Consider the following 21,032-nt stretch of genomic DNA (forward strand, 5'->3'; position numbering starts at 1 on the left):
CTAGCACTTGCCGGCCTGCCACATCTTGACAGACTTGACAGTCATGCCGCGCTCGGTGCCCTCGCCCCAGGTTGGGAGCCAGTCATCCTTGGCTATTGCAGAGTTAGCATAGTGATCATAGTGTTGCGAAGTGGGTGTGAACATACCATTCCAGAAGTCGCGGACAGCAAAGTCACTGCCATCAACCCAGGGCTTGTTACCCTCGCCGTCAAAGAACCATCCGTTTTGCGCACCGACAGCGACGTTAAGGATGAGGTAGAACTTCTCGTCGAAAGGCGCGTTCTTACCGCCCTGCTTCCACGGGTCCTCGAAGAGAGTGCCGTTGCTGGTGGTCAGACCGTTGAAGCCACCCTTGTTCCACAGCTTGTTCTTCTCATTGAACTTGAAGTACATGACCTGCTTGAGACGGCTGTCGAGGTACAACATGAGGTAGTTCTCAGTCCATTCCATACCGAATGTGTGCCAGCTGGAAGCGAAGTCTGTGCGGCGGAAGAAGGCGGTACCGTGGGTGTTGATGTAACCGTCGTGCTTGTAGTCGGGACCCCAGTGAAGCGTAGAGGAAACGAAGTCGCGACCCTCGGGGTACTTGTACGAGTTACCGCGGAACTCAGCAATGTCGATTTCTCCACTGCGAGGCCATTCACCGTACTTGTCCTCTTCGGGCATCATCCAGATGGCGGGCCAGAGCCAGTCACCCTTGGCTGTCTTTGCCACAACCTCGACGCGGCCGTACTTGATCGACTTCTTGCCCTTGGTGGTCATGCGTGCGGATCGAACAGGAGGGATGATAGTTCCAGTGGTCGAGTTGGAGCGGATACCGCAAGACTTGTAGTCGCTGGATGTGCAAGAGCCGTCGCCGTCTGCCTTGGTGATGTTCAGTGTGTAGCCATTGACGATCTGCTCCTCGGTAATACTGGTCGATTCGGTGGTGAGGGTTGGGACAATGTGGAGACCTTCTGCGTCGACGAAGCTGTTCTTGGGGTCGTTGGTAGTCCAGTCAAACTCTCCGTTTCCGTAGCCGCCAGTCTGGATCTCGTAGCCCCAGTTGGCAGGGTCAATCTTCTCAAAGTTGTCTTCCATGATAAGACATTGCTCAGGGATTTGGGCCTCTTGCACACCAGTGTACATGATGTATCCACTGACACAGAAGCCGATGATGATGAAGCCAAGGGTGATCCAGTTGCCGACCTTGGTCTTCTTCATCCTTGGGTCGTCGACCCATGGCTGCTCACGCCTAACATGGAAATTAGATACAAGTTGACAGCGGGTGGAATGGGTAGTACATACTCTCCCCGTAGCCTGTAGCTTCTGAAGGGTCGCGGTTGTTTCCGTATTTCGGAAGCGCTGATCTGGCTCCCATATATAGGACCGAATGACAGGTTGGAAGGGTTTCTGGGAATGTATGCTCCCTGGTTAGAGGACTCGGGACGCATCCTTTGTGACATGCCGGCAGGAAGGTCTGGGACATCTTGGGAGTGGGCCTGAGGCGGTGCGTCCTCCTCAGGGCTGGCCTTCTTGTTGCGCTTGAAGAAGGAAGGCATTGTCGTACTGTAGAATGAAGGTATCAAAAGCGGAATAGAAATTCCAAAGTATTAGCGATGGGCAAGGTAGTTAATTGCCGTACGCGACCTCGTCTAAGGAGATTAGAAGAGTACACAAAACAACGCAGGGGACGTTGTTGGGAGCTGAAGTATCGATACCACAAGCCGAGCGAGCGCCGCGCTGAGTATGCGGCACCGATAAATCGATAGTAGGCTTAAGCGGCGTCGGGAAGAGCGAGGTTCACGGATTCCAAAAGCCTAGATTTAGAACATTCAACACACTCTAGGCGTATCTGCCGTTCTCGACGTGATGGCTTCTGCAAGTGCAAGGGGCGGGCAGTGCCCATGGCAGTTTCATCCCAGTCGCTTGTTACGGTCTTGGAAATAGTGCACAGTAGCGTGGCTGTTTCTAGCGTTCGTTTAGACGCAGGTACGTCAGGAAAGATGAGATAGGCGCAGAACTAGTGTGACAGCCTTGCAGTCAACGTGCCAGGGGGTAAAGCCACACACCGCTAAGGATACGGAAGGATTTGACCGGCCGGTGCTAGGCTTGTGCTTGAGGCTTGACGTTGGAGAGTTGACTTGGATCTCGGGCGCCACGGCACATCAATCCATGGTTCATGTTTTGTCTAGCGCCCGGTCGATCGCTTTTCAAAACCCGCGCGATCTACACTTGGGTTTTCCACGCTTGTACCCAGAAAAGTGTGGACCTGTAGATGCGCCTCCGTAGCCCTTGATGCAGCCGTCTATGCATTGGCGGGTCAGCCTAGACGCGGCTTGCCAGTATGCAAGCTTGTGATGTTGTATTCTCCCCTCCGTATCTGCACGTTGGTGGCTAAATCCTGCACCTCGGCTTGCTGACCAGAAGCTGTTGATTGACTTATCGGCGAGCCGGCTAAACGCACTAACCACGACGGGTGTCGCATATCCAGTAGCTTCGCTGTTGTTATCGAACTCTGTTGACTAGCAACTGTGCTGACTCAAATTAACCCAGCTGGGCATCGCGTCATGCAAAGTTAAAGAGTTGAGGCAGAAAATCTGTGACGTGTGGCTGATGGTGGCGAGCTGCTTTGTGTGTTGTTCGATGTGTAGACGGGGGTACAGGATCAATAGAGGCGGAACAAAGTCCTAATCTTAACCACGGGAGAGTCAGCAAGGGTGCTTATCAAGGGCAACATGCAGTAAGCTGCGCATTGATCATTGGCTTGTTTGCGACGTGGGATTCATCCGCTCCCGGAACGTGGGCATCCTGTAAAAGCAATTTGCAGGGTCTTGTACCCCTTCTGAGGATGTATACCGCTCGCCCAGAGGTTGTCGGGATGGCGCACGCGTGGGCCAGGACCTCATCTTGGCTTGCAGGACGTCACTGTATTTGCGGCGTAGGGTGCCGGCAAGACTGAGCGGTCCAGCGCTCCAGATGCCCGGTTCGGCGCTGAGCTAGGCGGCCAGCTGTCTCCACTTCCGACCTGACTCTTAATCGCAACGTAGGAGGCTGGCTGGACAGGTCCGCTACGTGACGCCGAGGAGCTGACCGAACGTCGAGAAAAGTAAATTCTCCTCCGGCGGAACGTCAAAAAGTGGTGGCGCACGCCCAGTATAGCAGCGGCTAGGCTAAACCGTTCCACTTAGCTCAGGCACAAGCGTGGGCGTGCAAGGTACCCGAATGCGACAAACAATTGCACATCCCCTTTTGCTTCAGATCTCGATGATGACCCATAGCTTGATGGTGTTGCACCGGCGAAACATATGTTCGTCGATGCTAGCAAGGGAGCCACTGTCCCAACATTGAGGACCACCATGGCCCAGCGGACGGGAGAGCGACCGGGGCGTGCGCTGGCGAAATAATCGATAGATGGAAGGATTGCTAGGTGCAGCTGGCGGTCTGCGCTGCCGCCGATTCTGGATGGTGGTGAATGCGAGATAGCGTTTGTGACAGACGCAGTGACCTTAATCGGGACATTCGCGTAGCAGGTCTTGTTGAGACTCGAACGTGCTAGACAAGGGGTCTGCCGAACATTCGATAGTGTGTAGCATGAGTGTATCTTTGACCTGGTCGCTAAGGATTGTGGCGGGGCCCTGTTTCGCGTAGTCGGAGAGAATTGTGTAGACACTACCAACTGTGCCGCGTTGATAACCTCTGCTCGTCGACCGCTTCCGTTCTCTTTCCAGTCTCTACACACTCGCGCTTTACTGATCTTCGCAGGGCTCCTTGCCCATTCTCTCGTTTCTTGGCTCCGACCACAGCACCTGTCTTTAACAGACTCGTCTGCTCCTTACAATCGCTTACTATCCCTACCGCTCCTCTTAATTCTTTTGACATCCCCTCGGCATGTCTTCCGCCACACCTTCCCACGATGGGGACAGGCCCTTCATCCCCTCCAGCAGGCAATCGTTCAGTGGCAGTGTCAATGACTCCTCCCGCTACTCCGTACCCCAGACACCGACGAGTCGTCCGGCCCTGTCGCGGCCGTTGACCATGAAGATCGACGAAGATTCAAGATACCGTGCCGTAAGTACAAACAACCTCAAGCTTGCATAACAATGTCTCACACCACCTAGATCATCAAGCACCTTTACGCTAAGGCATGCTCCATGCGATGGATGACATCCAGTGCCCTGACACCTGGCTCCTGCGAAGGTGTCTTGATCCGAAAGGGTCAAGGAGAATATGTCACAGAACCCGTCGCGGCCAACAAGGACCTTCTCTCGGCAGTAAAGAGGATCAACCCTGGCGTCGCCCTCACCATGAGCACCGATGGTACCCAGGCCATCTTTGATGTCCTCGAGCCCTTCGAGACGGAGTTGATGTTCCAGAACGGCTCCCAGATCCAGATCTTCGAGTCAATGGCAGAGGTCGCTACCTCGAGTACCATCCGCAAGTTCCAATACGCAGCTCTTATCCGCCAGGAGAGGCTCCTCCTCGTATGGCACGATGACCTCGGTGCGATCCTTTCCCAGGCGATGGAGATCGAATCAAGGATCCTGGCCTTGGTTTGGGGTACATCAAAGAACCCCTTCAGTGGTTTCGACAGCGCCATCCAGTCCAGTGCCAACTCCACCCTTGGAGGATCAACTGTCGACTTCGCTATCGACAGCAAGAAGGACGATGTTGAGGTCAATGCTGAGGAGGTTGATGGTGACCTCGAGAAGGCCGAAGGTCCTAAGGAGTCGCTCGCACGTCCTCTCATCTTCACAAGTTCCATCTTCGTCGGTCTTGCCATGGTTTTGATCATCGTCCTCGTCATCGGTCTCGGAAACAAGGCCATCATTCTCCAGACTATGACCGATCACTTCTACCCCCGTATCCTTCTCGTCCTAACCGAGCCACTGTGGATCGCCCTTGGTCTCTTCTTCGTCGTCGTCGTCCTGGGTAACATCTTCGAGGTGTTCGGACCCATCACTGGTGTCAAGTCCAACAGCCGCTTCCACTCCGCCGTCAAGCCCAACCTTGCCCAGGCACGCGCCATGGGATTCACGCCGTCGACCATCACCATCCAAATGCCCATCTACACCGAGTCTCTTGAGGGTGTCGTCAAGCCCACCGTCGCCAGTTTGCAAGCTGCCATCTCCTACTACGAGTCCCGTGGTGGAACTGCACGCATCTTCATCAACGACGATGGTATGGCCGTCCGATCAGCAGAAGATAACGAGAAGTTCCTGCGATTCTACGAGAACAACAACATTGGATGGGTCTCGCGCCCCAAGCACAACCACGAAGGCTTCGTTCGCCGCGGAAAGTTCAAGAAGGCTTCCAACATGAACTTCGCGCTCAACACCTCCAACAAGGTCGAGGATGTACTTCAAAGCATGGTCGACAACCGTTTTGACAAGGCTGATGGTGATGCTTCGATCTCCGAGGAGGAGGAGCTCGCTCTCTATCACGAGGCTCTCGAACAGGTTCTTACTGCGGACCCCCGCGCTAAGGCTGGCGGTAACATCCGTATGGGTGAGATCATTCTTATTGTCGACTCCGATACCATCGTTCCCGAAGACTGCCTCATGTACGGTGCCGCCGAAATGTACCTGTCGCCCGAAGTCGCCATTGTTCAGCACGCTACCGGTGTCATGCAAGTCTCTTGGGATTACTTCGAGAACGGTATCACCTATTTCACCAACCTTGTCTACACTGCCATTCGCTTCTCAGTCGGTAGCGGTGAAGTCGCACCCTTCGTCGGTCACAACGCCTTCTTGCGATGGCAAGCTGTCCAGTCCGTCGGCAACCCTCCGGAAGATGACGGCTACGTCTGCTTCTGGTCCGAGAGCCACGTGTCCGAGGATTTCGATATCGCACTTCGTCTCCAGATCAAGGGTAACATTGTCCGCTTGGCGAGTTACCACGGTCGTGGTTTCAAGGAGGGTGTGTCTCTTTCCATCTTCGACGAGTTGGACCGATGGGAGAAGTACGCGTACGGTTGCAACGAACTGGTCTTCAACCCTGTGCACACCTGGTTGTGGAAGTCCCCCTTCACCAAGCTCTTCCGCACCTTCATCTTCTCCAACATCCAGCTGTCGTCCAAGATCTCCATCTGCGGTTACATCTTCTCCTACTACGCTCTCGGATCGGCCGTTCCCCTCGGTTGCCTCAACTACTTCCTGGTCGGATGGCTCAACGGTGATCTCGACAAGTACTATGTCGAATCGTGGAAGATCTTCATCGTCCTGCTCATCGTGTTCAACGGAATGTCCAACGTCTGCTTCGCCATCATGCGCTACCGTATCGGTGAGGCCAGTCTACTGGGTGCCTTTTTCGAGAACCTCAAGTGGATGCCCTTCTTCATGATCTTCTTCGGTGGTGTCTCGTTCCACATCCTCCTCGCCATTTGCTCGCACATGTTCTGTATCGACATGAGCTGGGGTGCCACAGCCAAGGAAAAGGACAACTCCAACTTCTTCGCCGAGCTGCCCAAGATCTGGAAGCGCTTCAAGTGGATGTACATGATCATGATCCTCATGATCGGAGGTATGATCTACCTCGGATGCTTCGCTCCCCACGGCTGGGAGATTACCGGTCTGACTGCCGTTCTGCCGTAAGTACCCTCCTACTCTGATATCATTGACATCTCGCTAACAATACCTAGTTGGGCCGTAACGGTTATCATGCACTGCCTGTTGCCCATCGTACTGAACCCGTCATTGACGGTCTTCAACTACTAGTTGGGTCATGACTGGATGTATTTTCTTTTGTTCGATTCACCTGTTGCGGCGTTGGGAATTGGAAGCCAGTTGGCACCATGAATCGGGATACATAGAGCGGGTCATCGCATCATGGAGGGCACCATTCCCTTGTCGGCGTTGGTTCTAGAGTTGTATGACCTACTTTACAGGTTAATTTCTAATCTCGTTGCAAAAATGACAGTTCTTCCACCTACACATGCTCACCGCTTGATGACTATGCTCCCAGCGATATGCATGGAGGAGTCGCATTGGTTCCGTATGATTTCGTCGAGTTGGGGTCGTGTGAGAGGCGATGGCGATGAGATGGAAGGAGTTGCGGAGGTGTGGTGTTACCTGGGGGCGTGATGGCAGCCGTGTGCTCTTCATACGGCAGTCGCGGGCGGGCTGGCGGTGGAAAGCGTAACACGGCGCAACTTGGACCGCGCACCAGGCCATCAAGCCACAACTCACTACCGTCACCACATGGCCATTCCTAGCCATTCACAACACCACATAACCGAACAGAATTCAGCCCATCGCGAAACCCCAATCAGCATGAAGTCGATCGTCTCGACACAGCTGCGCTCTGACCGGGGTTCCCGTCGCGGCTTGCACTTTCTTACCTGGCCAGTTGAGGCAGCACCATTCAGATTATAGCACACCACACCTCGCCATGGATCTAGATGCTACGGTCGGCGTGCACATCGACGATATGTGCAGTCTCTTCAGCGACGGCGTTCTCTGCCGCGCCCGTCTCAGCGCACTTCGTTGAGAGTGGGAGTACTTTGCATGCAGCAATGCGAACGACATCTGAAGGGAAATCCGCATGATGCGACTATGGTAACGAACAGATAGTAAACAAGCCGATGAATACATCGGTACGGGGTATACATTATGAGTTGTGGAGATGGCGGTTCTGTAGAGATCTACCCGATGCGACACAGATTCTGTCATGGCCCGGTGTTTACAAGGTAGCCGCCTGGGGCTACATGCCAGCTGAGGATGCACGGCAATTTCCTGCAGTAGGAAGCGGACATCCAATGACACGCGTAACTGTGGTATCGCGCACGTTAAGGCAAGGGCGAGGTTTGCGCGAAACGGGGGATACGCGTGTTTGACGGGTGTAAGAGGTAGTTTGGTCGAACAGCGCTCGCTGGCGATCTGTTGGGCGTGTGGGTGGGCTGTGGCCCCTCTACGTCAGCTGTGGTGGGGTAAGCTCAAGCAAGACCAGCCACTGAAACATGCCGCTAGCAACATTCACATAGACACCGGTGTACACAACGCACCCCTCTCTCCTCGACCTACAATCTCTTCCTAGACTCTTCCGTGCATATCATCAAGAGTATACGAAATCACGAGCACGATGCCGCAAATCAGCGACATCTGGCTGCCATGCCTCATCGTAATGGTGTTGTGGGCGCGCCCCACGGCAGCTTTCGGTGCGGGCAACATTGCAAGCCTGAGCGCCATTGAGGGACAGAACTGGCGCCATGGAGATATCGAAGATACCCTACTCACCCTGCTCATCAGCGGCCAGACGGGCAAGAAGTTCAGCAAGATGGATGTCAAGCGTGTCTACTTTGGCAACTGGCTACGCGACTACTCCCAGGCCGTCGATGTCGGCACTGTCAAGATGGTCTCTGCAGAGGCTATCCGCATCCTCCTCTGGGTGCTCGGCTTCATGAGCTTCGGCTACGGAACCAAGGAGTTCGAGGTCACCCGCGATCGCCTTGGATGCTACAGACCTGAAGAGCACATTGACAACCCCAAGGTTGGTACACCGCTTTATTGCTCAAGGCCTGATACTGACTATTCAGGACTACGCCGACAATCTCGATGCCCGCGACTACGACCGCCGCCTGCGAGGCCCCGTTGATGAGAGACGCGAGCTCAGCGTCGACGAGCGAACCGGCCTGAAGAACTACATCGCTTCCGAAGACTTGGGTATTACAACATCGGCTGGTATGGTCCGCGACCTGCTTCGGCGTTGCATCGACCTGGGACGCCGCTCGCGAGGAAAGGGTCCCGACTTCTACGAAGCATTGAGACTTCTCGGTACAGCGACCCACTGTCTGGAAGACTACTCTGCCCACTCCAACTATGTCGAACTTGCCTTGATTGAACTCGACGAAGACAACCGGGGCATTTTCCCCCACGTCGGAAGGAACGCCCTGTTCGATGTCCGCGCCGCTGGAAAGCAGGTATACCCCATCATCACAGGCACATTCGGTGGCGTCGACTTTTTGCACTCGGTCTGCGGTGAGATTACCGACAAGGCTACACAGTCTGAGCTGCAGGAGCTTGAAGGCGCAATTGCCAATGCCGACAGGAACGAGAACAAGAGCAAGATCCAAGAGCTCCTTGCTAAGCTCCCAGACGGCATCTTTGGTGGCAAAGACGAAGCTGGTAAGGCCGAGGAGCTTGCCGACAACTCCAACGCTGCTGCGATGGGCAACATCCAGATCACCCCTAAGGAGCCTGAGGCATTTACTGAGCAGATTGGAGAGCTAGTCAAGCAGATCTACCCCATCATGGAGTTCCACGACGAAATCATGCAGTCCATCACCGAATTCATTGAGAAGATCCCAATTCTGCCAGATCTGATCGAGGAGGTCCAGAGCCAGGTCACTATCTTCGTATTCAGTCTTCTTGCTCCCTACGTTCTGCCCATTCTTAGCCAAGTCAAGTCTGAGCTTGAGACGGGATCCAGCGAAGTCATTGCAAGCTCTCGTGAGAAGCAACACATCGTCTTCAATGACGATGACTGTACCGACCCCACCCACAGCATGCTTTCCAAGGATCATTTCTCCAACGTGCTCAACGAGCCTGCTGGTCGCGTAGCATCTGCCGTGCTGAGCTGGGCTGTTCCGCAAGTCGTCCAGTGCTGGGACGGTGAGGCCGACCCTGAGGAAACCATTGACCGCATCATCAAGGGCGTGTTCCATCACCCTGCGGTTGCTGCGGCAGAGAGAAACCATGGAGGACGGGGTGATCGCGGGGTCCAGGAATGCCACCAAATCATGTTTGACACAGTTGGAAAGTGGTGGAGCTCCAAGGACAGGCGCGCACAGGAGGAGTTCCGTGATCAGCTCAGTCGGGACGGCGTACAGAACCTCCGCAACCACAAGGAGAACGTGCACGACAAGGGCCATGGTTGTGGCAAACCTCTGGGTATGGCCAACAACTTTGGCTCTTCCGGCGGACAAGGTGGTGTCAACCCACAGATCCAGCAGGCCTCTGACCATGTTGGCAAGCTCGCAGGCGAAGCCGTTGGTGGTGGCGCCCTAGGCGGCCTTGTCGGTGGTCTTGTTGGCGGCATCGGCGGCTCTCTGCTTGGTGACGCTTTTGGTGGAAAGGAAAAGAAGAGCCACAAGGAGGAGAGCTACGGTCAAGACGGCTCTTACACTCAGTCCTACTCGGAGACTGGTCATCACCAGGCATCTTCGTATGGCGACAACGATCGCTATGGCCGCGCCGAGTACGAGCAGACACAATACCCGAGTGGTGGGCGTCGCGAGGAGTACTCTCGTCAGGAACGGGACGACCGTGGCGGATCCTACAGCTACGAACAGCGTGTCGAGACTTCGAGCTACAGCAACACTGGTGGATATGAGCGTCGCGAGGAGCGTCGCGTCCAGCATGGCGATCAATGGCGCTCTGAAGAGACACGCGAAGGGATCGATCGGTCTGGAGAATACTACTCCGAGGAGAGAGAGTAAGCGAAATCCTCAATTCATGACGATGATAGGCTAAAAATTGTGCAGACGACGTGGTAAGTCCAAGAAACACTCCGATGACGACGATTCGAACGATTCGGGCGGCGAAGATTCATACGAGAAGCGGATGAAGAAGGAGCGCAAGAAGCGTGAGAAGGAGGAGAAGAAGCGCCATAAGCACAAGAAACATGGCAGCGGTGATGAGGATTCGGATGATGCTGACAAGCGTCGATCAGGATCTGGTGAACACAGGCGTCGCTCTCGCTCCCGGGAGCATGAACACCGTCGCAAGAAGAGCGGCAGTCGTTCGCCCCAGCGCCAGTCCGGAGGATACTCGCAAGGCTACGGCCAAGAGCAGCGCTACGGCGAGCAGTCAGGCTACGGTCGTGAAGAGCCATCCAGGTACGGACGCCAGGAGTACGGCGGAGACGCTGGAGGCTACGGCCGTCAGCAACCGCAGTATGGCGCTGACTCTTATAGCACTGGCGGATACGGTCGTCAAGAGGAGTCTGGATATGGCCGTCGCCAGGAAGAGTCGAGCTACGGCCGTCAAGAGTACGTTGGCGAATCTTCTCGCCGGGGCTACGGTACTAACCCGTACAGATCCAGCGGATACGGTCGTTCGGAGGGCCTGGAATACGGTGGTGAGCGTCCTGATCAATCTTACGGCGCTTCTGGTGTTCCCGGTGGTTTCGGTGAAGAGACTCAAGGCTATGGCCGCCGCCGTGACGATGAAGACGAATATGGCCAGCGAAGGCAGGAGTATGGCTCCGGTGGTTATGGTGAGGAGGGGTATGGAAGGCGTTACTAGACATGACGTCTTTTCCGTGGGGTCTTAACGTGGCTTGGGGCTGCTGGGCTGTGTCCGGAGCACCATGATGACTATGCTGTAGTACCTGCATGAACCGCTCAACTCAGTAGATAGACTCACCAATCTGAACATCGTCGTGGCTGACATCATCAATACGCTTAGTTATACAGTGACTTTTATAGTGAACTGTTTGATTATGCGCTTGAACTATGCTATCCTCGTAAAGAGTTAACGGGCCTCCTTATGGATGGCAACTGGAATGCAGATCGTGATATGCGCAAATGGGCTTTGCACCCTGCAACAGTACATGCGTTATAACCTTCAAGAGTATCTAGCAGCCCAGATGTTGGTACCGGGGAGGAGGACGCAGCATTCCACTTCATCCCTATCAGTGACACTTCATGACGTGCCATAGCAACGCTTGAGTAAAGCAGGAGACCGTGCGAAAGGAAAGATATGTTTGGTCAGATATAAGAAGTAAGGTTGGTTCGTGGGTATCTACCACATTTACCGGGTGAGCAAAGGAAACGCGTTCGTGCAGATGATGTACTGCGATTCCGAATGGAGAGAGTGCGTGTGAGAAGTGGATCCGACACAAGGTGAGCGTTCCGGCGGAGAAAACGCGCTAGTGCCGAGCTGGGACCAGCCGGATTCCCAATGTTCAGCGACTCGTGAAGACGCGACAAGTCGACCAATTCCGCTTCGCCGTACTCGCATTTCCTCTACACCTTCTTACGTCGCATCGCGCATAATGACGAGCATCGACGACCTCTTCAAAAGCGCAAACGGTTCGGCAAAGCGCAAGTTCGAGAACCCAAACGAAGCCGACCCGACCCAATCATACAAATCTGCAAAGCTGGACGCAGATGGCGATGTCAAAGCCCCAGCGCAAGCCTCGGTAGCCGACGAAGATGACGACGACGAGGCTGGTCCTTCGTTGCCGCCCGACTTCGAAGACGGGCCCGGCGACGACGACGAAGGACGCTTCTTTGGCGATGGCCTGGACGAGAATGCGCGGGACGCCATGGAGTACATCGATGCGCAAGACGGCGATGGAGCTATAGGCGAAGAGAAATACGACGTGCCATGGGTGCGCAAGCTGGCGCTCAACTTTGAGAAGAAGGTCAACAAGAACGCATCGCTGCGCGCAAAGTACGAGGACGACCCCACCAAGTTTATGGAGTCGGAAGGCGATCTGGACGAAGGCATCAAGGCGCTCAGCATACTGTCGGAGCACCCGGAGCTATACGAAGAGTTTGCGAAAAGCACGGCGGCGTCCAAGTTGATCGAACTACTGGCGCATGAGAACACAGACATCGCAATCGCAGCGATCGAGATGGTCTCGGAGCTCACAGACGAAGACGTTGGAGGGGAGCAAGAACAGTGGGATGCGCTCGTGACCGCGTTCATGGAGGCCGACCTGCTGAGCCTGCTCGTATCCAACTTCTCCCGCTTCGATGAGACCGACGAAGCCGACGCATCGGGCGTCTACAACTCCCTCAGCGTCATCGAGAACCTCCTATCACAACCCACATACACAGACATAATAGGCAGGGAGACAGCTCTGCTAAAGTGGCTACTGGACAGGATACAGAAGCCCGAGAAACCCACAACACAGAACAAACAATACGCCTCCGAGATCCTCTCCATCCTCACACAATCCTCGCGACCGAACCGAAACCACGTAGCCGACGCAAACGGTGTCGAAATCTTCCTCACAAACCTCGCGCCGTACCGAAGAGACGACCCAGAAAAGGACAGCAACGAGGAGGAATACATGGAGAACCTGTTCAACTGCCTCTCGTCAGTGACAGAAGAACCTCTCGGAAAAGCCAAATTCCTAGAAGCAGAGGGTGTAGAGCTCTGTCTCCTCTTCGTCCGCGACGGCAAGACCAGCAAGAGCCGCGCCCTGAAAGTACTAGACCACGCCTGCGGCTACGCAGAAGAAACACCACCACAAACCAACGGCAATACAAGCGCAAAAGGCAAAGAAGCCGCAGCAGAAGTCCCCGAAGCCACAAATAGCGCCACAGCCGTCTGCACCAAACTCGTCGACAGCCGCGGCCTAAAACCTCTCTTTAGCACCTTTTCCAAAACGAAAAGGTCACACGACCCGCAGCAAACAGAACATATACTCGGCATCCTCGCCTCACTCCTCCGCTCCTTACCGGGTAACTCCGATACCCGGTTCCGTCTCCTAGCCAAGTTCCTCGAGAAGGACTACGACAAGATACACAAACTGGTTGAATTGCGCAGAGGCTACGTTACCCGGTTATCAGCTTTTGATAGCAAGTTAGCAGAGAAGAAGAAGGCGTTGCGGATAAGCGGGAAAGATGAACTCGAGGCTTTTGAGCTGGAAAATATTCCAGACCGGTTGAGTGAGGGGCTGTATTGTCTGGAAAGGATCGATGCTGTGTTGGCTTGGCTGGTTGCTGAGGACGGGGGTGCCAAGGTGGCTATTGAGAAGGCACTGGCAGAGAGGGATGAAGGACTGGGAGATGTTAAAAGGACGTTGCAAGCGCAGCTCGATGGCGTGATGGCTGTTGAGCCAGCTGAGAGGGAAATGTTGGAGACGCTTGTGGGATTTCTGGTGTAGATATATTACGGACGCAAATGCGATGAGCAAACGCACGGGATGAATGTTTCTGGTATTCAAATATAACTTTTCCATGCGAGGTCCTACCGAGGCACCGACAGAGACATGGAGAATTCAAAGATATCCATACAAATGCATCGAAGTCGCCATGCTTTTCTGCTCCTCAACCAATGCACATATGCATCTACGCAGCAGCTCCCCATGTAAATATATCTCCTTCATTTCACCCATGCTCTAACCCTCCGCCTCAATCTCATAAGCATTGGACTTGTGTTTAGGCTCAAATTTGAAGTTAGGGTGAGCAGGACCCAAGAACATCTCACTGCAAATACGTTAGCCAAAATACCTTCCCACCTCATAAGAAGAACATACCTGAGCTTGATCCAGTCGGTGTAGTGTTCGCTAGCCATCAACGTCTCCAGGTCATTCCTACCCTTGAACCTCGGGGGACGGTCCTGGATGTTCGGGGGCAAGTGTTCCAATAGACCGACCGGCACATAGCGATGCGCAAAGCTCAGCCATTCAAGAAGGAAACGCCTAGTCGTGCCAATGCCCATCTCATCAGAACCCCAGGTCTGCAGACCGTACTTGGTAAACTTCTCAATGTAGGAGAGGCGCTCTGATGCAGACTTGTCAAGGTACTGGCCCTTTTCAATCTCTTCAAAGAGCCAGGGTTTGATGAGTGCGCCACGACCGACCATGACGGTATCGACCTTGGCGTTTTCGAGATGGTTGTAGTAGTCCTCGTGCGAGTAGCAGTCGCCGTTGCCGACAAAGTAGACATGGCCGCCGTTTGCGAGGTCACGGGGATCAGCTTCGGCGGCGGTGTCCGTTTTGGCCGCCTGTTCTTTACGGAGTCGGTTGATGAGGGCGGAGCATTCGGCGATGTAGGACCAGTCTGCGCTTCGAGAGTATCGCTGTTGCTTACTCCTGCCGTGGAGGGTAATGGCTGCGATACCCGAGAGACCCTTCCCAGACTCTACGGCTTCGTGGCCGCCAAGTACGAGGCGCTTAATGAGTTTTTGCGCGGTTGGGTGGTTGTCCTTGGTACCCATGCGGATCTTGACGGTGATGGGGACCTCCTTGGATACATAGGTCATTCCACGGAGGATACTCTCCAGTTTTGCCTCGCTATCGAGTAGTGCGGAACCACTTCCCTTCTCACAGACGAGGTTGATGGGGCATCCGCAGTTGAGATCGATAGCGCGCAGCTTCGGGCAGTATTCAGTCAGTACTTCAACCGTCTTGGTGGCCAGCCATGGCTTGTTCGCCGCGATTTGTGCGCCGAACTTGAGATCAGTCGAGTTGTCGTAGCCCTGGACAACAGTGTTCTTGCCCAAGAACTTTGGAGGGGTTACCTCAGATTCGTGGGCTTTGAGAAGTGGCCATTCGCCCTTGTCACCTTGGATCAATGGCATACCCATGGCCATCTCACTCCAAGTCACTTGGCAGCCAAAATCCACGCAGAGCCGGCGGTACGGCATGTTGCCTTGAGTGGTGAGGGGTGCGAGCATTGGTGTCTCGGGTCCGTAGTAGAGCCTACGCTTCTCTGATGGCCTGAAGGGCGCCTCCACAAACTCCGCTCTGCGCGCCTCCTTCTCCTCCTTGAGAACGTGCATGTCCATCTGAGCTGCATCGAACATTTCTCTTTCGTTGCGAGCATTGGTCTCGATCCATTGCAGGTACTGGTCAGAGCGTGGGGTTCCAATCTTCCGTCTCGATAGACCAATTTTGATATCCTTTGGCACGATGTTGACCACTTCAGCCTCTGCTTCTTCGTCGAAGCTGGAGAACTTGGATTTCCGGTCAGCATCTTCTTTCAGGACTAATTCTTTCCGGCCGTCTTCTAGGGTGCGCTCTTCGGAATGGCTACCGACGAATCGACACTTCCAGCCGAAGTGGCAGAATCCCTTGACGGCATAGACTGGACATTGGCCATCGAAGGTAGTAAGATCTTCTCGTCGACCTTCCTTCAGGTACTTGCGGATATCGTGTTCGAACTTGCACTTCTCGCCAAACGGACACTCCTTGGGTGAGAATTCATTGTAGGCTGCGCGAGTACCACAGAGCGGTATCTTGTCGCGCGAGCTGCCGAAAGTGCGGCTGGTGTTTTGGCCCTTTTGCTTTTTGTCTTTCTTGTTGTTCTTGCCCTTTCTGGGGCCATCGCGAGCATCAGTCTTTGGTAGGCCTTCAGATTTGTGCTCAGCATCGGCGCCCTCAGCTGCATCGTCGTCAATGACTCTGTCCTTGGTGGCGGCCTTGTTGTTATCCAGTCGTATCAGGAATCTGGTGTTCTTAGCATGCGAATTACTTCAAGCGGGTGGCGCATGTACTCTGCCTTGATGGGTGCGACACCCTTGACTCGCTTCACAGAAGTATCCGCATCCTCAATGTCTTGACTGCTAGTCCTGTTCCTCTTCTTGGGGCTCGCAGGTGGTTCGGACTGCACATCGACTGTACCATTGCCGCCATTGATGCCATTGGAGACAGCACCGTCTGGGGCCGAATGGTCGGGCTCGAGCTTGGTTCCTTCACCTGTCGTCATCTTATGCAAGAAAGGTGGCCAGGCTGAGAATAGGCGTGCGTGGTTGGCGTTGCTGCTCAAAAGAGAAAAGCACTCGCTCAAATTGTGAGGGCGAATGCGGCTAGAAGAGGCTAGACCGGCGGCCCATGCGCTAGTGAGCAAGTTGGGAAAGCTGCGATCATACGTCACAGCCAGGCACTTGCGGCTCCCCTACATCACATCGCGTTTCCCGTTCCCACTTTCACATCAACCCTCCTGCAATCCTTTCCGGCCCTCCGCACGATTCTCATCTTCCTGCTGGTCCTTTGCACGCACACGCAAGCCAGCTCCTCCCAGATCCATTGTTGATCCAGCTCAACCCCGCTCCCACACAAACACACACACACACCAGACAATAATACCACGTAGCCATCATGACGCTCTACTACAGTCTGGTAAGCAGCCCCTCTCCTTGCAGGAAAGCAGCGATCGAGAGAGATGCCAATGGTGTCGTCTCGTCACTGCTCGCGTGCTCGCCTACGCGCCTTACGTTACAACCGCGTATGTGGCCTTTGTGCTAACTCTTCATCTTCTAGGTCTTCCTCCTCCTGGTGACGGAGATGCTCATCTTCTGCGCCCTCATCGTCCCTCTGCCCTTCACATGGCGCCGCAAGCTCTTCACCTTCATTTCGGAGAGCCCTATAATAGCAAAGCTGCAATATGGCATGAAGGTATGGGAGCCAATGTATTCACGTGGAGAACCCGTCTGACATGCGTAGATCACGTTCATCTTCATCCTGATCCTGTTCATTGACAGTGTCAACCGCGTATACCGCGTGCAGATTGAGCTCTCTGGCTCAGATGACCAGGGCCGTGGATCGTAAGTTAAAGCATCCCACCTACAAAGTGCTGTACTAACGACACAAGAAGCGTTGCTGCTGGAGGCATCGAGCGCATGGAGGTCCAGGCCCGCAAGTTCTACTCGCAGCGCAACATGTACCTTTGCGGTTTCACCCTCTTCCTGTCGCTCATCCTCAACCGTACCTACGTCATGATCCTCGATGTTCTCCGTCTCGAGGAGGAGGTCAAGACCCTCAAGGGCGACCCCAGCACCAAGAAGGGCTCTTCGCTGAAGAACGTTGGTGGTGCTGGCGAGGTTGGAGCTCTCAAGGAGGAGCTTGCTGCCAAGGACCGCGACATGGCGAACCTGAAGAAGCAGGTCGAGAACATGCAGAAGGAGTACAACCGCATGGGCGACCAGGTCTCTGGAAAGCAGTAGACGCGTACGAATGGCTTCGAACGGAGACGGAATGCAGGCTACGGCTATCCTGTAGGACGGCAGGCGCACGCCCGGGAGAGGTCGTCACTACAATTATACCTTCAGAGTTGAAGTTTCAAGGGCTCTATGCTGGTGGATGCCACGCATACGACTATTTTATCTTTGTCCCCTGGGTGTTGCGGTGTGGTAACTAGTTTTGAGGAGGAAGGAGAGCTACAGTGCTGACGCAGCTTTCGCACATGGCTCAGCAGCAATAGACAGTAAACACGATTGAATTCATGTGCTCTTTGATCAGTATCGGACCTTGTTCGGAAAGCTTCTTCTGTTGTTGCTTACGTTGGGACCTTCGGACGTCTTGGACCTCGGGAGCTTGCGCGATGACAAAACACCCCAACTAGTAGCATGTGAAAGCTAGCGCAGTGCTTCAAGTATCCCGAGCACTTGAGGCTTATCAAGATTCCGCATAAAGGCAGTGGAGGAGCATACAAGCGTTTACCAGTGTTACCAAAGGCCCAATTGCATATCGCTTCAGCTTCACTTGCCATTGGTTCCGTGCAGCCACAGCCAAGATGTCGGGAAGCAGCCAGACATCCCCGCGCTTCTTCAACTATCCGCGCCCCAAACCTCACGACGCGCCATACAAGGCCCCGCCGCCCGGAAAGAACCCCGTAGTCAAGGGCGCCTTGCTGCACTATCTTTCCAACCTGTTAGTCAATCCACCATTCTTTTGTCACCAAGCTAACAGCTCCAGAGTCGCGACTGTACCGCTAGTCCCTGGCATCCTGTGGAGCAATGCCGGCTTCAGCTCCTTGCGAGAATGCAGGCAACTCGACGGCATCGACCCGCGCTATGATCCCACCGTAATCCCGCTGCCTGAATCCGACGATGCTCCCCTCAACTACACCGACAAATCCAACTTTCGCGCATCGTACCCGCACACGTCCTCCAACCGATTCTACTCGATCAAAGACTTCCACGATGCCTACTCGAGCGGCACACTCACACCGACCGACGTAGTAGAACACCTGCTGCCCCTCATACGCAGAGATGTTGCACAGCGCTCGCCCTATTCGACAGCCTTCATGGACAGCAAAGTAGACATGGTTAGACAAGCTGCTGAAGCCTCCACGCAACGGTACAAGCAGGGGCAGCCATTGGGTATACTGGATGGCGTGCCGTTCGGAGTCAAGGACGACCTTAAGGTCACGGGATACAAGCATTATGTCGGCACCACTTACGACTACAGCCATGGAGGAAATAAGGAAACGAGCTGGTGTGCGAAGATGCTTGAGAAGGAAGGCGCGGTCTTGGTCGGCACGCTGACTATGCATGAGATGGGAATGGGTGAGTGGAAGCGTCGGTTCTGTGTTTTCATGGAAGATACTGACTGGTCTAGATACCACAAACAACAACCCTAACTGGGGCACACCGCGGAACCCATACAACAGTTCATACTACCCAGGAGGCTCATCGGGAGGCGCTGCGTCTGCAGTAGGGCATGGCCTCATACCCTTTGCTATTGGATCAGATGGAGGCGGCTCAGTCCGAATTCCCAGCAACTACTGTGGTCTATATGGTCTGAAGCCATCGCACTCCCGTGTCTCCGTCGCGCCCATGCCAGACGCCGGGAAATCCGTCACCGTTCGCGGGCCCCTCGCGAGCAACATGTCAGATCTCGAGATCGCATACCGCGTCCTTGCACAGCCCGACCCATCAACATACCCCTCATCAGAATTCAACCCACCCAAGAAGCACACTGGGCCTCGAAACAAAGTACTAGGTGTATACAAAGCCTGGATCGACCGCGCAGACCCTTCAGTACAGGAGGCCTGTCAATCAGCCCTGCGGTACTTTGAGTCAGAACTGGGATACCAAATTGTTGATATCAGCATCCCGCTGCTGACAGAGGGTCAACTTGCCCACGCAATGACTATCATGGCCGAAGGCGCAGCAGGACACAGGACGTCCATATACGACCTCACACCCGCCAACAGGATTCTCATGAGTGTGGCGAAACAAACCCCAGCAACTGACTTCCTCTTAGCCCAGCGTCTGCGGAACGTTCTCATGGAACATCTTGCCGACCTTTTCCGCAAACATCCTGGTCTCATAATTGTCACGCCTACGACGCCGAATGCGGGCTGGCCTATTGATGAAGCCGAACTTTCACATGGGGTGACGAACGGCAATATGCAAATCAGGAACATGGAGTATGTTTGGCTGGCGAACTTCACAGGGATCCCATGCATACAATTCCCTATTGCATATGTGGACGGCGTGAAGGGCACTGGCAAGGTCCCGATCGGGCTGAGTGGGAACGGAGAGTGGGGAAGTGAAGATGCGCTGATTGAGTTTGGGTTTGATGGAGAGCAGTGGCTGCTTAATGGATATAAGGGTGGGAAGGTCATGCCAGAAGGATGGGTGGATGTCATGAAAGCTTAGGAGAGTGTGAATAAACACCGGTTCTGACGGTACTCTATCTCACTGATCCAAGGAATTATTGTGATTATCTCACTGCCTCCAGTAGCCGGTGTTGATGCTTGGTATACTAGAATATGGGCGTGAATTCACACTACCCTGATGCCTAGCAGTCAAGAAGTCTGGTGGACGAAAGGATCAAGAAGATTTTCAAGTTCGCGATATGGTCAACCGATATCTTGCCGCAGCCTATGTGTGGAAATTCCGGCTTCGGTGCGGGTGTAGCATCCAAGGCATCGACGATGTGGCATACTCCATTACCACTTTTTACATCAGTCAAAGGTAGGTACAAGTCTCCAATGCCCGGATCGGAGGGAAATGACTCGGACCATGCATATACAGCATCGTGGATCAGACGATGACCAGACAAGCTCATGTGCGGACACGTACACCTAGTCACCACACTTCATCTGCAACAACCCGTTGGCGACTGCAGGAGGCCGTGTCAACTGCGGGTCAGTAGCGCCCTGCTCAGATCTACAGAAGAGGAAGTCGACGAGACCAAAGTGGAAAGTTTCGAGAGCTCCATGGAAGCATACGTGTTCAGCTCCGCAAGCACAATACCGAGATTGACATGAATGCCGGCGCATGTGAGCGGTTGTTATCGTGGTATTTGCGTGTCGTCGGAGTACCAGGGCAAGATGGGGAAGTCGTGATGCAAGGCTGATAAAGATCGTCGGCGTGTTCCCCTCACCGCACCGATACCGAAGATGAACAACAACAACAATACAGTGTGCCCACCGAGCGCGATGGCCTACCTTTGGCTTGAGCTCATGAGCTTGTCAATCCCAATATTATCGATAGCAACTAGCACTCCCACCCATCTCGCTTGCTAAGTTGATGTCGCGGAACCCCCTCCCCAAGCGCAAGGCGGCCAATTTCGCCCCCACGAATCATAATATCCGCACCTTAATCTCCCATTTCCCTCGACGGGTTCCGCACCAATCATGGCAT

General features: G+C 54.3%; 7 protein-coding genes across 7 annotated transcripts; 5 read left to right on the plus strand and 2 right to left on the minus strand.

Annotated features, from left to right (window-relative positions):
- J4E84_005933 (uncharacterized protein) lies at nt 1-1,541 on the minus strand (the record flags this gene model as incomplete). Its single annotated transcript, XM_049388525.1, has 3 exons — nt 1-92; nt 147-1,234; nt 1,288-1,541. The coding sequence occupies 3 exons, from the start codon at nt 1,539-1,541 to the stop codon at nt 1-3; spliced, it is 1,434 nt and encodes a 477-aa protein (XP_049243424.1).
- Nucleotides 1,542-3,870: 2,329 nt separating this feature from the next.
- J4E84_005934 (uncharacterized protein) lies at nt 3,871-6,695 on the plus strand (the record flags this gene model as incomplete). The annotated part of the gene is made up of 3 exons (XM_049388526.1): nt 3,871-4,050; nt 4,101-6,568; nt 6,620-6,695. 3 exons carry the CDS (start codon nt 3,871-3,873, stop codon nt 6,693-6,695), a joined length of 2,724 nt encoding a protein of 907 aa, XP_049243425.1.
- Nucleotides 6,696-8,058: 1,363 nt separating this feature from the next.
- Nucleotides 8,059-11,222, plus strand: J4E84_005935 (uncharacterized protein; the record flags this gene model as incomplete). The annotated part of the gene is made up of 3 exons (XM_049388527.1): nt 8,059-8,466; nt 8,513-10,410; nt 10,460-11,222. The coding sequence occupies 3 exons, from the start codon at nt 8,059-8,061 to the stop codon at nt 11,220-11,222; spliced, it is 3,069 nt and encodes a 1,022-aa protein (XP_049243426.1).
- A 751-nt stretch (nt 11,223-11,973) lies between these two features.
- On the plus strand, nt 11,974-13,818 carry J4E84_005936 (uncharacterized protein; the record flags this gene model as incomplete). The annotated part of the gene is made up of 1 exon (XM_049388528.1): nt 11,974-13,818. One exon carries the CDS (start codon nt 11,974-11,976, stop codon nt 13,816-13,818), a length of 1,845 nt encoding a protein of 614 aa, XP_049243427.1.
- Nucleotides 13,819-14,052: 234 nt separating this feature from the next.
- Nucleotides 14,053-16,363, minus strand: DUS3 (tRNA-dihydrouridine synthase 3; the record flags this gene model as incomplete). Its single annotated transcript, XM_049388529.1, has 3 exons — nt 14,053-14,140; nt 14,191-16,104; nt 16,152-16,363. 3 exons carry the CDS (start codon nt 16,361-16,363, stop codon nt 14,053-14,055), a joined length of 2,214 nt encoding a protein of 737 aa, XP_049243428.1.
- A 392-nt stretch (nt 16,364-16,755) lies between these two features.
- On the plus strand, nt 16,756-17,600 carry J4E84_005938 (uncharacterized protein; the record flags this gene model as incomplete). Its single annotated transcript, XM_049388530.1, has 4 exons — nt 16,756-16,776; nt 16,918-17,052; nt 17,101-17,201; nt 17,252-17,600. 4 exons carry the CDS (start codon nt 16,756-16,758, stop codon nt 17,598-17,600), a joined length of 606 nt encoding a protein of 201 aa, XP_049243429.1.
- Nucleotides 17,601-18,169: 569 nt separating this feature from the next.
- Nucleotides 18,170-20,042, plus strand: J4E84_005939 (uncharacterized protein; the record flags this gene model as incomplete). The annotated part of the gene is made up of 3 exons (XM_049388531.1): nt 18,170-18,306; nt 18,352-18,944; nt 18,997-20,042. The coding sequence occupies 3 exons, from the start codon at nt 18,170-18,172 to the stop codon at nt 20,040-20,042; spliced, it is 1,776 nt and encodes a 591-aa protein (XP_049243430.1).
- Nucleotides 20,043-21,032: the final 990 nt, after the last annotated feature.

Source organism: Alternaria hordeiaustralica (assembly GCF_023758085.1).
Source record: "Alternaria hordeiaustralica strain BMP 2776 chromosome Unknown scaffold_11, whole genome shotgun sequence".
In the NCBI taxonomy this organism is placed as follows: Eukaryota; Fungi; Ascomycota; class Dothideomycetes; order Pleosporales; family Pleosporaceae; genus Alternaria; species Alternaria hordeiaustralica.